Source organism: Poromitra crassiceps, assembly GCF_964638095.1.
Source record: "Poromitra crassiceps genome assembly, chromosome: 11".
NCBI lineage: Eukaryota > Metazoa > Chordata > Actinopteri > Beryciformes > Melamphaidae > Poromitra > Poromitra crassiceps.
In genome coordinates, this window is record NC_139643.1 from 46,681,228 (window position 1) to 46,696,171 (window position 14,944).

Here is a 14,944-nt window from a genome sequence, read left to right on the forward strand (position 1 = left end):
AAAAACAAAACACCATTCCATTGTGTTGAGGGGATTCTCAGGTTTCCAGGCTCTCTCTCTCTCTCTCTCTCTCTCTCTCTCTCTCTCTCCCTCCCTCCCTCCCACTCTCTCGATCTCTCTCTCGCTCGCTCTCTCTGAGGGGGTGCTTTAGTCCAGTCAGAGGGAATTCCTCTCCAGGCCGCTGGCTGCGTTTGTGCAGGCGGGCTCCAGCGGTGTTCCCCTTCTCCCCTCTCGCATTTCCTCTGCCTGCGCCCTGTGAGAACTGCGAGCAGAGAGCTGCGAGCAGAGGCCTGGACGTCCGCCTCAACTTCAACTGATTAAACAACGTTAGAAGCTGATTACAGTCATATTGAACTGTGGCTGCAGCAGCTTTGGGTTGTGTCGCTTCCTGGACATGATTAAAAAAAAATCTGTGATTCTTTGTTATCTGTTGCCCCGGTAAGGACGATTGGAGAATTGTGTTTTCTCTCTCTCTCTCTCTCTCTCCATTCAGGTCTGAAAATTACACTTAGTTACAGCACACAAACACCCACAAAGCAGGGGGCATGGTGACCCAGTGGTAGCGCTGTCACCACCACACAGCAAGAAGGTCCTGGGTTCGATTCCCGCCTGGGGCGCTGAGGGTGTGTCTCCATTCCCATGTCCTCAGTTGCCTACGGCCCGGGTGGGCTCATCAAAAGGGCCTTTCTCTGTGGAGTTATAGCATGTTCTCCACGTGCGCCCCTGGGATTTCCACCAGATAGGAACCCCCCGCTAAAAAATAAAAATAAATAAATAGAAAAACATGCCCAAAGAAAACCCCAACACACAAAGCAGATTCTGTCAATATATTAAAAAATAGTCATCCGGCTTACCTTTTTTGGGGGGTGAATCGCTTTCTTTACGTTAATAAACTTTTCCATTTTAAGTGTAACAATGAAACTCTTCCAATCGGATTTCAATGTTACACTTGATGGTTTAACAACATAAAGGAAGCATCTGTAGAATGACTATGGTATGCTGTCATGTTTGTTTATGTGCTAGAAGTCTGCTTTTCAGACTGCCCCTCCATACGATGATAGCGAATGGAGAGAAAAGGACAAACACAATCGTCACTTCCGGAGCAAAGGATAACAGAGAATTGCTGATTTTGGGGTTATATCATGTCCAGGAAGCTCTACACAACCCAAAAGGCACTACCAAAGTTCAACATTACTTTCAAGAGGGAGTAAACTGGAGACTCTCCCATCACTGTCATAAATCACAGATAAGATGAGTACAGGTTGATGAAGAATGAACGGCCTCAAACCCCCTCGGTTAGCATTAGGGTTAGTCCCTTTTCCCGCTTATCAGTAAGTCCACACAAGTATAAATATATATTTTTGGGTTGCTTTAGTCGGTCTGCTTATTATTGGATCATTCCCCCCATCAGCCAAAGGACACAGCTGATAAAAAGAGATAAGCAAGTGCACCTGCATCCTTTGCAGCTTGTATCCTGTCTCTTGATTTAAAAAAAAAAAGGGTTCTGGCATATCTGATCTAAACTGATACTTACTGGATATGATTCCATTAGTTTGACTCAGAGGAAATAGCAGTTATTGTCCTGTGCAGGTTTTCACCCCTGCTGAAAATGCACTCGTGGTACTACAGTACATGTGGCTTAAATCCACGTGTCCCAGATGCTGACCATCCTCTTCTCTCTCTCTCCTCCTTCCACAGTCAATGAGATCATCAGGAACGACCTGTCCAGCATCTCCGTCCACAGCCACGCGTAGCTTCCCCTCACAAACGCCCAAATCCACGCGGAGAAAGGAAATAACGGGAAAGACCAAACCAGATTGATGCTCTTGCACGCTTGGACTACAGCGTGCTGGAAGCGACAGAAGGAAATCCAAGGAGAACAAATGTAGATATATTGTCCAGAGGACCAGGGCCCAATGTGTGCCTTGTTTTTCAGATATAATGCCTTTTACACACAAATGATCCAAGGAATCAATCAACATGACTGACTTTTTTTGACATGTAAATCGGGTATGTAGCACCCCCAACCTGCCATCCCCCCAAACTACACAAAGTATGCTTTTTAGTGGACCAAGCATTGTTTTATAATGTATGTCTTTTTCTCTACAGTTTGTAAATGATTGCTTCTGAGTTATGTCATTTGTATATATCTGCTATATCTGCAGTGCTTCAAGTTTGCATATCTGGCTTTAGAGAGAGATGATTGAAACGAAAAGTGCCTTTGACTGGAAACAGAGAGAGTGGCCAGACTTCAGCTTGACAAGTTGTCCAGAACAAAAGTGTTTTTTTCTCCACACGGACCTGGTTAGCATGTCAATATGGACGTTTGTTTTCTGCATTTACAATCAACAATAAGCACTTAATTAACCACCGGAACAGTGGTTTTGTTTGTAGCCACGGCCTCAAGACAACTAGCTTAGTGCCTTGTGAAGTCACGCAGCAATGGCGAATGGCCTTTTTAAGCAATGTACTGCTAACTTTTCAGTTGACATGTTGCATAAACCTCATACTCCATAGTACCTTTTTGCCTTAGTTTATATGCTGTTGTGGTAGATATACAAAGCAGATGTAGTCACAGGATATCGAAAACGCCACCATTTTGTGTCATTTTCGAAGTAGAACTAATATAGAAATGCATTCAGTGTACCGGACCTTAAAGGGGACATGAAACATGTGATCACGTGACTAGTTCATTTGCATTTCACATCAGACAAGACAGGACACTGCTTTCAAGTCTGAAATGTACCTAGATTTTCTAGAAAGATTAACAAGATTTCACCTTTTCGCCAACTGCTAGATGATGTCAGGTTGGCTGTATTGCACAGTACAGTACAGTACAGTACAGTACAGTACACAACAGCATTGCTGTTGTGTTTTTGACTTGGATTGTGGTTGTGGTTGTTTTGATTCATCAAAACGTTCAGAATCCTTACTACTGTAGCCTACTGTACAGTCAACCTAGTGACATCATCTAGCAGCGCCCTTGTTGGCGAAAAGGTGGAATGTTGTTCATCTTTCTAGCAAATCTAGGTAAATGTCAGACTTAAAAGCAGTGTCCAGTCTAGTCTGAGGTGAAATGCAAATTAACTAGACTCCTATCCTCTTTAAAACAATGGGAATATTTTAGATCGTTCAGCTTGAAAATAACATGAACTATGGAGTAAACGGTTAGCTACAGCAATATTGGTTTGATTGATATCAAAGGAAGAACTCATCTCACTTTTGACAAAGCTTGACTATTATTACTGCCTGGAAGCTATGCAATATGAAGGTAGCATTAGTCTCTCAAAGAATGTATACTTTCACGATTGTAACAGAGAAGTTCTTTAATCCAAAGTCTAGTTAACGATGGTGAACAGCAATATGTATGAATTCATGTTTTTGTATTTTCATATTTATTCCCTTAGCATGTGCTCCGTTTATTCCTACAGCTTCTTTTACATGGTTACCTACATTATTGTGGGTTATGTACTATTTTGTGTAGGGGGCTCCGTGCACTTATAGCAAAACCAAATAGGCCTGCACACAGTTCCCACATTAGTATTACATATTTATGTGTATTTATGAGTCTTAAACCATATAAGGGCATGAACGAAGCCATACTGAAATGTTTACCGAAAAAGGTTATTGATAGTCTACAACTCGTAATTCTGCTTTGTAAACTATTTTGTGTATTGTCAATAAATGGCCATCATCTCTTTCAGTTGAACGGTCTGTATCGCACTGATTAAGACGGGAAATTACATCTGAAAACTTGCTGTCCGTCCCTAGGAAGGCAGGGGGATTTGGGAGGAGCCAATGAACTGCTGCTATTCGCCTATTTCACTTCCCACCCAATTCACCCATTTTGTGTCTAAAAGACACAAAACTATTGTACTATAACTATTGTAAAAACACAGAACTATTACAATACTAGCGATAGATAGCCTAGGTAAACTCAGCCTCCACGTGACCTCTATGTCCTATCAGTCACGAAACCTACGTTACAGGCATAGTCTGTGACGTCACATTGAAGGCTGCGGTTCACCCAGGCTCAGTGATAAAAGACACTACCTATCCTTGTCTGCCTAAATCACCAGCTAGGCTACTACCGTAGTTGCTGCCTGTTTGTCTATCTCATCTGAGTGGATTTCTGGCAGTGTTGGGGGTAACTCATTACAAAAGTAACATATTACATGTAATATATTACTTTTAGCAGTAACTCAGTAATATAACTTATTACTTATAGGATTTCAGTAATATTATACCAGTTACTTTGTCAAGTAACACAACTTACAAATTGAGTTATTTTTTTAAAAATCAAAGCACATATTTAAATAAAGATACAATCATTTCCTAATCAAACTGTCTGTTTTTATGCAAATAGCCACTATAGATGACAATAACAAAGGAAAAGAATAACATTTAGAATGTTGGATTGTTTACACTGACTTCAAGGTGGTTGAAATTATTTTTCTGGATGGTTCCGGGGCGGCGATCTCATTCTGCTACTGCTGTTATTACAGTGAAAGTAATGCAAAAGTAGTGTAAATTATAGCTGCTGCGCAGCAATGGGTCGTGGCCGGGCAAGTCTCAAGGCTTTGACCCCCCGAATACCCGAGGTTCCGACCCGGACCCGGCCGGGTCTGGGTCCATTCAAAAGAAGTGCCAAACCACTTGACCAAACCCTTAGAAAAGTCACAGCACACCTGTCCTCAATAAGCCGCATGTTTTGAGTTCGGGCATGTCTATGTGGCGCAGAAATTGTGGGAGTTATTACGCGCCAAAAAAGTGGCTGCTGCGCACAATGGGTCGTGGCTGGGCAAGTCTCAAGGCTTTGAGCTATTATGACATCACAATTGCTCGAGTGACATCAGTGATGGCATCACAATTGCTTGACTGACTGATGACATCACAAATACAACCTAATTGCCATAGGTAATTAAGGTAATTAGGCTATACACGGGGCCAGAATTCAACGTTTTGATGCACTGTGGGCTCAATTTTTGACCGATCGAAAATCTGTTTCGATACTTTTGTGTAGGACAGTCTAACGATGCAGATGCTGAAGTTTGGTGTCGTTTGAAGAAAAAATGTGGGAGGAGTAGGGTTTAATTTGTTTTTGCAGTTTTTGCAGTTTTGCGGTCTTTAGACTTCATAATTGGCCATAGGTTGCATTGTACAAAAGTTTCCCCCAATTTAGGCGCACATTTCAGTGAAAGTTGCAAAGCCGTAGCACGTATGCCTGATTTTTTATGAATTTTTTAAGTTTTAAACTTTAGACGGTCGCTGTAGTGCCACCGTTAGGACTATTGGCCCCAAATTTGTGTCAAAGACGTTTGGCATGGGACTGGACCTTTGTGCAAGTTTGGTTAGTTTTCATCCATGGGAAGTCGAACTTCCCGGGGGGAAGAAAAATAATAAAGGCAAATACAATAAGTGGCCCTGCCGCTTCGCTGGCCCGGCCACTAATAAGTAACGAGTTACTCTACACAGACAGTAATATTGTAAAGTAACTTATTACTTTCAAATGAAAGTAACAAGTAATATGTAATATATTACATTTTGAAAGTAACTTGCCCAACACTGATTTCTGGACTCATTTTATATAATATCACCTCCCAACTTTACCTGGACTGGAGTGGACATGGTTTTTGAAGTCAAAATACACTTGTCTTATCAGTCTAAAATGACAAAGTGGGGCTGCGATGTCTCATCCCCTCTAACTTCATTGAGACCTCATTCGATTCAGCCTATTTGGTGTCTGGTATGGTCAGTTCTGCCCCCCGCAGGAGGTGATGAATCAAACCCAAGAGTAAAGGCCCATTCACACTTAGAACGGCAACTATAGCCTAAAGATAAACTATAACTATAAAAATATTACATTTGTAAATAGAATGGCTGTCTTCACACCACAAATATAACATTAAAACGTCCATATATTCTTGGCTTTGAAATCGAAATTACTAGAAGCACTGATTGCATCTTGTACACCAAACTAACCAATGGACCCAACCAATGAAGTGACAGCACATCCTTAAAAAGCACGCGCGTACAATTCAATCAACACTTCTGAACACGAGCAACTCCAAAAGCAAGAGGACCAGAGAACCAATTGTTGCTCTAATTTGTGATAAAACACTTTTTTAGGAACCATATAGTTGTTTAGGTCATAGCTCAAATCTTTCACCTCATAATGCTTCATGATATATTATTCCAGTGCGGAACAACCAGCAATATATCATACTCTGTTTAGCCTTGAATAGCTATATTATATTGACCATTTAAGGTTCAACACAGTCTCCATTGCAGTTCAGTTCCAATGGGTAGATGCAGTTTGTATTGCAGTGAACACTGGCACCATGTGGTCTGTGTCAGGTCTGCTCTACTTTACACATGGAGCAAACACAGCAGTCGTATACTCATCCATGTACGTACGTACGTACGTACATACATACATACATACATACATACATACATACATACATACATACATACACACATACATACATATAGATTGATTGATTGATTAAAAATAGACAGACAGACAGACACTATTATGTAACTAGTAATTGCATTTTTATTATTGTAGCTGCTTAAAAAGCTTTCAGTGGCTGTCACTTAGGCTACATCATTTGTATAACCTCAGTGAGGTTTTGAAAAGGCCGTGAGCTTTTTACCTCACCTGCACATCAGATGTCGTGTCTACATTTCTTTCTCATTTCCTTCTTTACTCATTCTCCTAATGTATTTTACTTTTCCTTTAGGCACAATTACAAAACTAAAGTAGAGACTGCCATCATTATGAAAATAACCCAGACATCTGGTTTAGTGGTTTTGCCTGGCCGTCTACTGCACCTGTCACTCTCACAGCACGTGTCCACTAGGCAAATCAGGTGTCAACCTGTCAATAAATTCAGCACAAGATTTTAGTGACAGGAGGAGAGCTTCTTGCGGAACCTTCGAGCAGCAGCTACACAAACCTGGTAAACATCCACTTTTATACCTTATTTTTGCTCATTTTCGTAGTGATTTAATTTTGCAATTAAATTTGAATCTCTATCATTCACGACTGGTCAGAAGAGAAAGCGAAAGAAAATGTTTTATTAACTGGGATACTGCAATGTCTACAGTTCAATATAACAATAGAACCAGACAATTAAACAGGATTTGATTTACTGTGATTCACTGCAAAACCTGACAAACTTCTTTGTATTATTATATATTTTTTTATATTGTATCTTTAATCATCTTATTTTAAGATTAGTTATACCATTTTCAAGAAATTTGACCTTTTTTCTGGTGGGGGAGGGGGGAGTAACTCGTTTCAGGACATTTACTTAGAGTTAAACTTTTTTTGTTTTATGATGATTTCTTGAAAGAAGTCATAAGTCGTATCAAGTGAAATGTATTGAATGTATTGTATTATCTGTCATGAAGTGAGATAGTTTGACTAATCTGTGTCTACTGTGTGTGTGTGTGTGTGTGTGTGTGTGTGTGTGTGTGTGTGTGTGTGTGTGTGTGTGTGTGTGTGTGTGTGTGTGTGTGTGTGTATGCATGATGTATATACTGTATATATATATATGCATGCATATACATATGATGTATACATCATATATATATATATGCATGATGTATATACTGTATATATATATATATATATATATATATATATATATATATATATATATATATATATATATATATATATATATATATATATATATATATAGTTAAAATCACTTGTCATTTTTTGCAGTGTAGCCTACAATGTCTAATATACAGTTCAATGTATAAAATTAGCAAATTACCATTAGTAAATAGCATTAATGTTCTGCATGTAAAGAGAGAGAGAAAAATCTAATCTACAGCATATGGTGCTAAAAGATATCACTTAGATATTAAAGACAACTAAATTAGTAACCATGGTGACAGATCATCTGATAAAAAAGTTTTAAATCTCCAGCAGTGGCATCTCTATGCTTTCTTTTCAGCCTTCAACCACAACCTTGGAAGATGGAGAATATAACTCTCAACCAGACCACCAACGGCTCTTTAAGTCTCACCTTTCTAGTTAGTGTCTCATCGATCGAGATCCTGACCTTTCTTATCGGACAACCGTTGACCCTCAAACTGATGTGGATCGCCATCACGTCCAAGAAGACGATAGACATCCTGAATTTCAATTTAGCCCTCTTTCACAACGTCCACTACCTGGTGTCCATCTGTCATTTGCTCACCCTGTTTTTGCTGCAAAAACACCACGTCGACGTCCTGAAGTTTCTGTTTGTGTACCTACAGATAGGAGGGCCCCTGAATTTGTCTTTCATCTGTTTAGAGCGTTACGTCGCGGTGATCCACCCGCTAGCGGTACACCTGCTGAAGCAGTACCGGTGCAGAGAGGTGTGCGCTGCGCTCATGTGGCTCAGTGCCGTTCTGCTCGCCTTGCTCAAAGTTCTAGGTTCTCAGGACGTGTCTGCGGCTGTGGAGGATGTCCCATCTGCTTTAATGATAGTCCTGATTGTAGTCATGATATGGTGCAACTCCACTATTCTGATCGCGCTCAGGCGGTCCGGCCCGGGCAGGGACGGGCTGCACCCCGCCAAAAAGCGGGCCTTCAAAATTGTCGCCGCCATTTCAGTCAATGCAATGTGTTGTTACATTCCAGCCTCTTTATATCTTATCGTATATAGGAAGCTGTATAGGGATGATACCTTGTATGAACAAGAAACTGTCGCTGTAATTATATTCTTGGTGTTGGCTGCGAGTGTTGCCCATTCAATGCTTTACCTCTCCACCCAAGGAAAGTTGTTTTGCTGTTCAAAATAATCTCTCTACTGGCTACTACTGCTCATAGTAATAAGTAGGCACTCAGAGAGCAGAACAACAACAACAACAACAACAACAACAACAACAACAACAACAACAACAACAACAACAACAACAACAACAACAACAACAACAACAACAGCAGCAGCAAGGGGGCATCTGGGTAGTGTCGAGGTAAAAGCACTCACCTACCACCGCAGGGGCCCGGGTTCAATTCCCGACAGCGGTACCTCCGGCGTGGTCAGACGCCCTTACAGACACAATTGGCCGTGGGGAAGCCGGTGGTGGGGTATGAGTCCTGTAGCCTGTACTACGAAGCTATCTTAACAGATCCGCGATAAGTCCCTTTTATCTGGTTTGACTGAACAGGATCAAAGCTATCTAGTTAACCGATACTACGACGCTGGTTTTCTACTCGATAACTGAAGCTGGCTTTATCTGGGATCTATGAACAAGAGAAAAGCCAGCACTCCAAATGTCTTTTTGTTGATTTATTCCCTCAGTACACCTGGGCAGCAGCAACGAACGTTTCAGTCAGAGACCTTCTTCAGCGTTGTGCTGTGTCAGGCAAAAAAGACGGCTAAATACAGTCATGCCGGAAGTACAATCAATTAGGAAAATAAAATGAAACATTTTGTAATGTGCCTTGTCCCGAGTAGAGGCAAGGAACTATTTAGTAACACATTGAGAATAATACATTTAGAATAATACATAGAAAAGTTAAAAATACAAGTGTTGTATAAAGACCTCCCAAACGGAAGTGCTTCACAATAAGGCTCTGTATATAATGAGCATGATCGTACCAGAACTTATAACGGGGGCTCTAGTGACAAGCTACTGTAGGAGACATACATGGAGCAAACAGGCACAGGGGTCCCAATGTTCTCAGCACAATCGCAACCACATACTTGAGAATACACCAATAGAAAACAAGAAAAAATATTAAAGAAAACAGCTAAGAAGTAGCTCCTCGTTTAGGCCTTTAGGATGTTCTGTAAAGGCCTAAACGAGGAGCTACTTCTTAGCTGTTTTCTTTAATATTTTTTCTTGTTTTCTATTGGTGTATTATTCTCAATGTGGTTGCGATTGTGCTGAGAACATTGGGACCCCTGTGCCTGTTTGCTCCATGTGTGGCTAGCCAACCTCCTACAGTAGCTTGTCACTAGAGCCCCCGTTGTAAGTTCTGGTACGATCATGCTCATTATATACAGAGCCTTATTGTGAAGCACTTCCGTTTGGGAGGTCTTTATACAACACTTGTATTTTTAACTTTTCTATGTATTATTCTAAATGTATTATTCTCAATGTGTTACTAAATAGTTCCTTGCCTCTACTCGGGACAAGGCACATTACAAAATGTTTCATTTTATTTTCCTAATTGATTGTACTTCCGGCATGACTGTATTTAGCCGTCTTTTTTGCCTGACACAGCACAACGCTGAAGAAGGTCTCTGACTGAAACGTTCGTTGCTGCTGCCCAGGTGTACTGAGGGAATAAATCAACAAAAAGACATTTGGAGTGCTGGCTTTTCTCTTGTTCATAATTCGTGCTTGCCTTGCACCCAGTGAGTTTTTAAATATTTTTGAGTGTGCTTGCAACCTGACTTTCTACTTTATCTGGGATCTGCCTGTGCACGCGCACGTTTTTCGCTCGTGCACAGGCGCGCGTCCACGCGAAAGAGGTGCGCTAGCCAATCACATTATGAACAGCTGAGTTGATCCACGCCCACACCCATTTCTACACCCATTTCCTCATTCAATGAAAGCGCAGTGCGTGATCAGAGTTTTAGCGGATATTTAATGTAACCTATGTCAGAATGAAAATCCGCGTTGGATATATTCTGCTGAAGGACTGCTAAAGCTGCCGCTTGTATTCACATCAGTCATTTGATTTACTTTGATCAGCGATTTCTGTCCCCTAAATGTGTAATCTCAGCCTATAAATTTCCACAATCTGTAAACCTATTTAGACCATAGATTTAGAAACGCAGGCTCAATGAATAATGATCTCTATCACTCATTATGTGTGTAGTTGCACTGATCGAATAATTAATATATAAAATAATGATAATGCTGATGCCTAATATAAAAGAGAAAACTGCTGAACTGAATTGAGACGATGCGGGCATAGTTTTCATTGATAAAAACTAGCCTATTTTTGCTCATATATTGGCATACAGCCTACAGGACACAGTTCCAGCTGATACATGCAAGAATTGCTTGCATATTTAGTAGCCTATTGGGGCTATCCCATATTTATCCCATATCTATATTATATGTAGGCTATAGGCTTTTCTGGCATGTAGGAGAATATCACCCTCACTCCATTTGAGGCTCCGTGTATGATATGCGCTGCGTGATTAATAGTGATCATATTTCCCCACGCATCGTTGAGCTGTTAAGACATAAAGTGGTAAGTAGGCTTAATTTAATTATGTAGCCTACAGAGCCACAAATGTTTTTCTTGTCATATTCTCAGTTGACTGCAATCTATTTTTCATATGGCGATCTTATATGAATGGTGAGTGACTCCAGAGAGCCGATTATATGAGTCTGTCATGGATTTTGATCTTATCCTCTGAAGCTAACCTGGTCGCGACCAGGTTAGCTTTGCAGCGTCAGTTGCCATGGTGATTGAAAGTTAACTTGCTTTGTAGTACGGCTAAACCAGGTTTAAACTCAAACTTACTCGGATAAGGCATTAAACTAGCTTCGTAGTACATGCTACTGGTCGCTGCACTAGTGCCTCCTCTGGTCGGGCGGGGCGCCTCCCACGCGTCAGATCCTCCCGGTGAATCTTTTCGCCGTCAGGTGAAAAGGAGTGGCTGTATCCGAGGAAGCATGTGCTAGTCTACAACTCTCCCCAGATCGGCAGAGGGGGTGCAGCAAGCAACGACCGGGACAGCAGGGTGAAAGATTGGCCAAGTACAATTGGGGGGGAAATCGGAGAAAAACTGAAAAAACTTGAGAAAACCAACAACAAAAGCTATAGGGTTTACAAGTGTTGCTGGGGACCCGAGGAAGAGCAGTTTCAGATTCGGTGCAATTTGGACAATATGTAATCAACTTTGACTAAACAAGTGAAAAGCGAGCTGCTAAGCTCCGTGTCTGAGTGCAGCGTAGTCTCTTAAAACAAACTGTCTCATCTACATCCGGCGATGGAAGCATTTGAAAATTGCGGAAGCCAACTCGTCTGTTTTAAGAGACTATGTGCAGTGGAGCTGTGATTGTGACGTGTTTTTTTTGGGGATGAGCGGTTCTCGAGAAAACAAGCCGCAATCGCCCGTTCCCGACATGCATTGAACAGGCGAGAGCGGTTCTCAAGAAAGCCGCAACTTAGGCAATCGGCCTGTTCCAGACAGGTACGCTTTGAACTGGCACTGCACTGGAATCTCTGTCCTTTGCATATCTCGAAAACCATTTGTCCGATTGCGTTCAGACTTGGTGCGTGTATTGCTGGGGACCCGACGAAGCGCAGTGTCCGATTTGGTCCGATTTGGTGAAATCTGGAGACGCAACACGTTCAATTCATAAACTTAGCAGCGGGGTGAACAGTGCTCTAAGCAGCAGCGGGGCCGAACGGGCACTGCACTACCAACAATTGTTGGTTGGACCCAGTTAAAACCTCAATGTGCGGAGCCAGTTTTCTGCTAACAGACTGAAGCTCAGTGAAAAAGATGAGAGAGGTGGACGCTAACATGAAGCCTATTCTGCTCCACCCATCCATCTTCAAACGGGTCGCGGAGGTAGCAGTTCCAGCAAGAGGACCCCAAACTTTCCTTTCCTTGGTCACTTTAGCCCGCTCTGACTGGGGGATCAAGGCATTCTCAGGCCAGTGTGGAGAAGTAATCCCTACACTTGGTCCTTGGTCTACACCGTGGCCTCCTCACAGTTCGACTTGCCTGGAAATCCTTGGTGGAGGCAACCAGGAGGCTTCCTATACTTACTAGATGCCCGGACCACCTAGCACTCTGCTGCTGACTGAAAATGACTGATCTAGCTAGTTAGACTAGCTTCCAAGTTCAAATTAGCAAGACTATCTTTCCATATTTAGGTAAACTAGCTAGCCTGCTGCCCTTTAAGATCATGAATGCCATTAAGTGAATGGGGGGTGGGGGCTACATTTCTACTTTTTTATTCATATTTTGACCTCAGTTCCTTCTTTGCCATTCAAGTTTGTTAGCTACCTTGTGTTGGAAAAACGGTGGTTCTCTGGCTCCGCCCATCGAGGTTTAACTCAATGAGATTATTTTGCCACAAGGGCAGCTCCGCCTCTGAGAAATGTTTGTCTAACTAAAAATATTGTAAAACTCCCATCTGCCTCAGGACCTCGAAATTTAAATCATAATTTGCATGGCTTTACTGGCATTACTGGCTTTGCATATAGGACAGAGTCCATAATTATTTTAGTATATTCCTTTTGCACTCTTTTTTGCATGTTTACTGAAAACAATAATGCTTTTGTGCTGCACTGTAGAGACAACACCAGACACCGCCCAAAAATATTACCAGTGTAACATCAAGTAGGCTAGGCCACATCCTGTACATGAAAGATTATCAGTTAGAATATCTGTATTGACTTAGACACTTGTGTGCAGTGGAATGTCTCTCTTGATTTTTTATTTTCTTTATTTAAACAATACAACCTGTATTCTGACATGACTGTGATCATCAATGCTTATGGATGCATGGATGTTCATGTTACAGTATAGTAGCCTAGGTAAACCCAGCCACCACGTGACCTGCTCTCTCAGTTCCCAGTCACTATAGTCATAGTGACTGAGAACAGGTCTGAGAGCAGGTCACGTGGGGGATGGGTTTACCCAGGCTAACAATATAGGCTATGATTTCCCCTCTGTGGCAGTCAACATAAAAAGAAAATAGATACATTATAATCCTTTTGCTATATTCCTTTGTTGATTACATTGTAGCTTAATTTGATATTATATATATACACATGTAAATAAATAGAAATATGATCACTGAATGATGAGGAAAATCTATGCTATTACAATGTATTGATCAACATCATATGCTCTATCATATGCCTGTCATGTGCTACGACCTCATCCTATAGATAGACAGAGCTATTGTTCCTCAGACCCCCACTCATTCTTACAACCAACATCATGAGATCCTAGGAGGAGCACTGCTTGACCTTGACAACCTGATGAGATCCTAGCTTGACTCGAGTCAGAAACCTGCATAAGTTCCTTTGCTATAGTGTACTTCTCTCCATGCATGTATTCATTAAAGTGAACACTAATCAACGGACGGCAAACTTGTCTCTATTATTCTTTATTACAACATTATTCATCACTGAAATACGATTGCTGAATTACTACATTAAATATTTCATTTTCATTTGACTTTAATGAATATTTTTCATCTTGTCATTCTAACAATGTACACACGGCAGGCCGCACCAGGCACATGTAAACAGATAAACACACAATGCTTTTCAGTCAATTTTACAGATTGTACCCAAGAAGTAACCAACTTTGGGAAATACTATATGTACATATCTATAATACAGCCACATAATTGTGTGTGATCTAAACTCCTGTAGATTTATTCTCCTCTGTAAGACCAACATGCCTTAGGGTTAACTCTAACCCGAACATCCTCCAGAGGTTTAAATAGGGTGACCATATTTTGATTTCCAAAAAGAGGACACTCGGCTCCGCCTCGAGATACTTTATTATATAGCCTATAATACAAAAAAATACTCTTTTCAAGTCTTACTGGAAAAATAAATACAAAAATATGAAATAATGTTATAAATAATACCTCTGTATTAGAAAATATTTTAACAAAATATCTCTTACAATATTGTCAATGTAATAATGTAAATAATAAAACCGTAACAAACCAAAAATTAGGCTACTTCAATATTAATATAATACTATCAATATTACTTCAAGGCACTAGAGTGCAATCCATGGACCTGTAGCTGTTGTGGTGTTTCACAGTATGAAATGCAAATCCTCCGTTTTCCGTCACACACAACAGAGTACTATTTAAAGCGCCAGGCACCGTTATGCCTAATGGTCCTGTGAAAACCCGGACATTTTCAATAATTAATAAACCCCCCCCCGGACACCCCGGACAGGACGTGAAAAGAGGACATGTCCGG

At 41.1% G+C, this 14,944-nt stretch overlaps 1 protein-coding gene across 1 annotated transcript in view; it reads left to right on the plus strand.

The window, feature by feature from the left end:
- nfatc1 (nuclear factor of activated T cells 1) overlaps nucleotides 1-3,684 on the plus strand; it is a gene marked incomplete at its 5' end in the record, with an annotated part of 50,680 nt that extends 46,996 nt beyond the window's left edge. Inside the window, one exon of the mRNA XM_083645690.1 lies at nucleotides 1,699-3,684. Coding sequence (XP_083501816.1) covers nucleotides 1,699-1,754 — 56 coding nt within the window. The 3' untranslated portion in view covers nucleotides 1,755-3,684. The remainder of the gene's footprint in view (nucleotides 1-1,698) is intronic.
- Nucleotides 3,685-14,944: the final 11,260 nt, after the last annotated feature.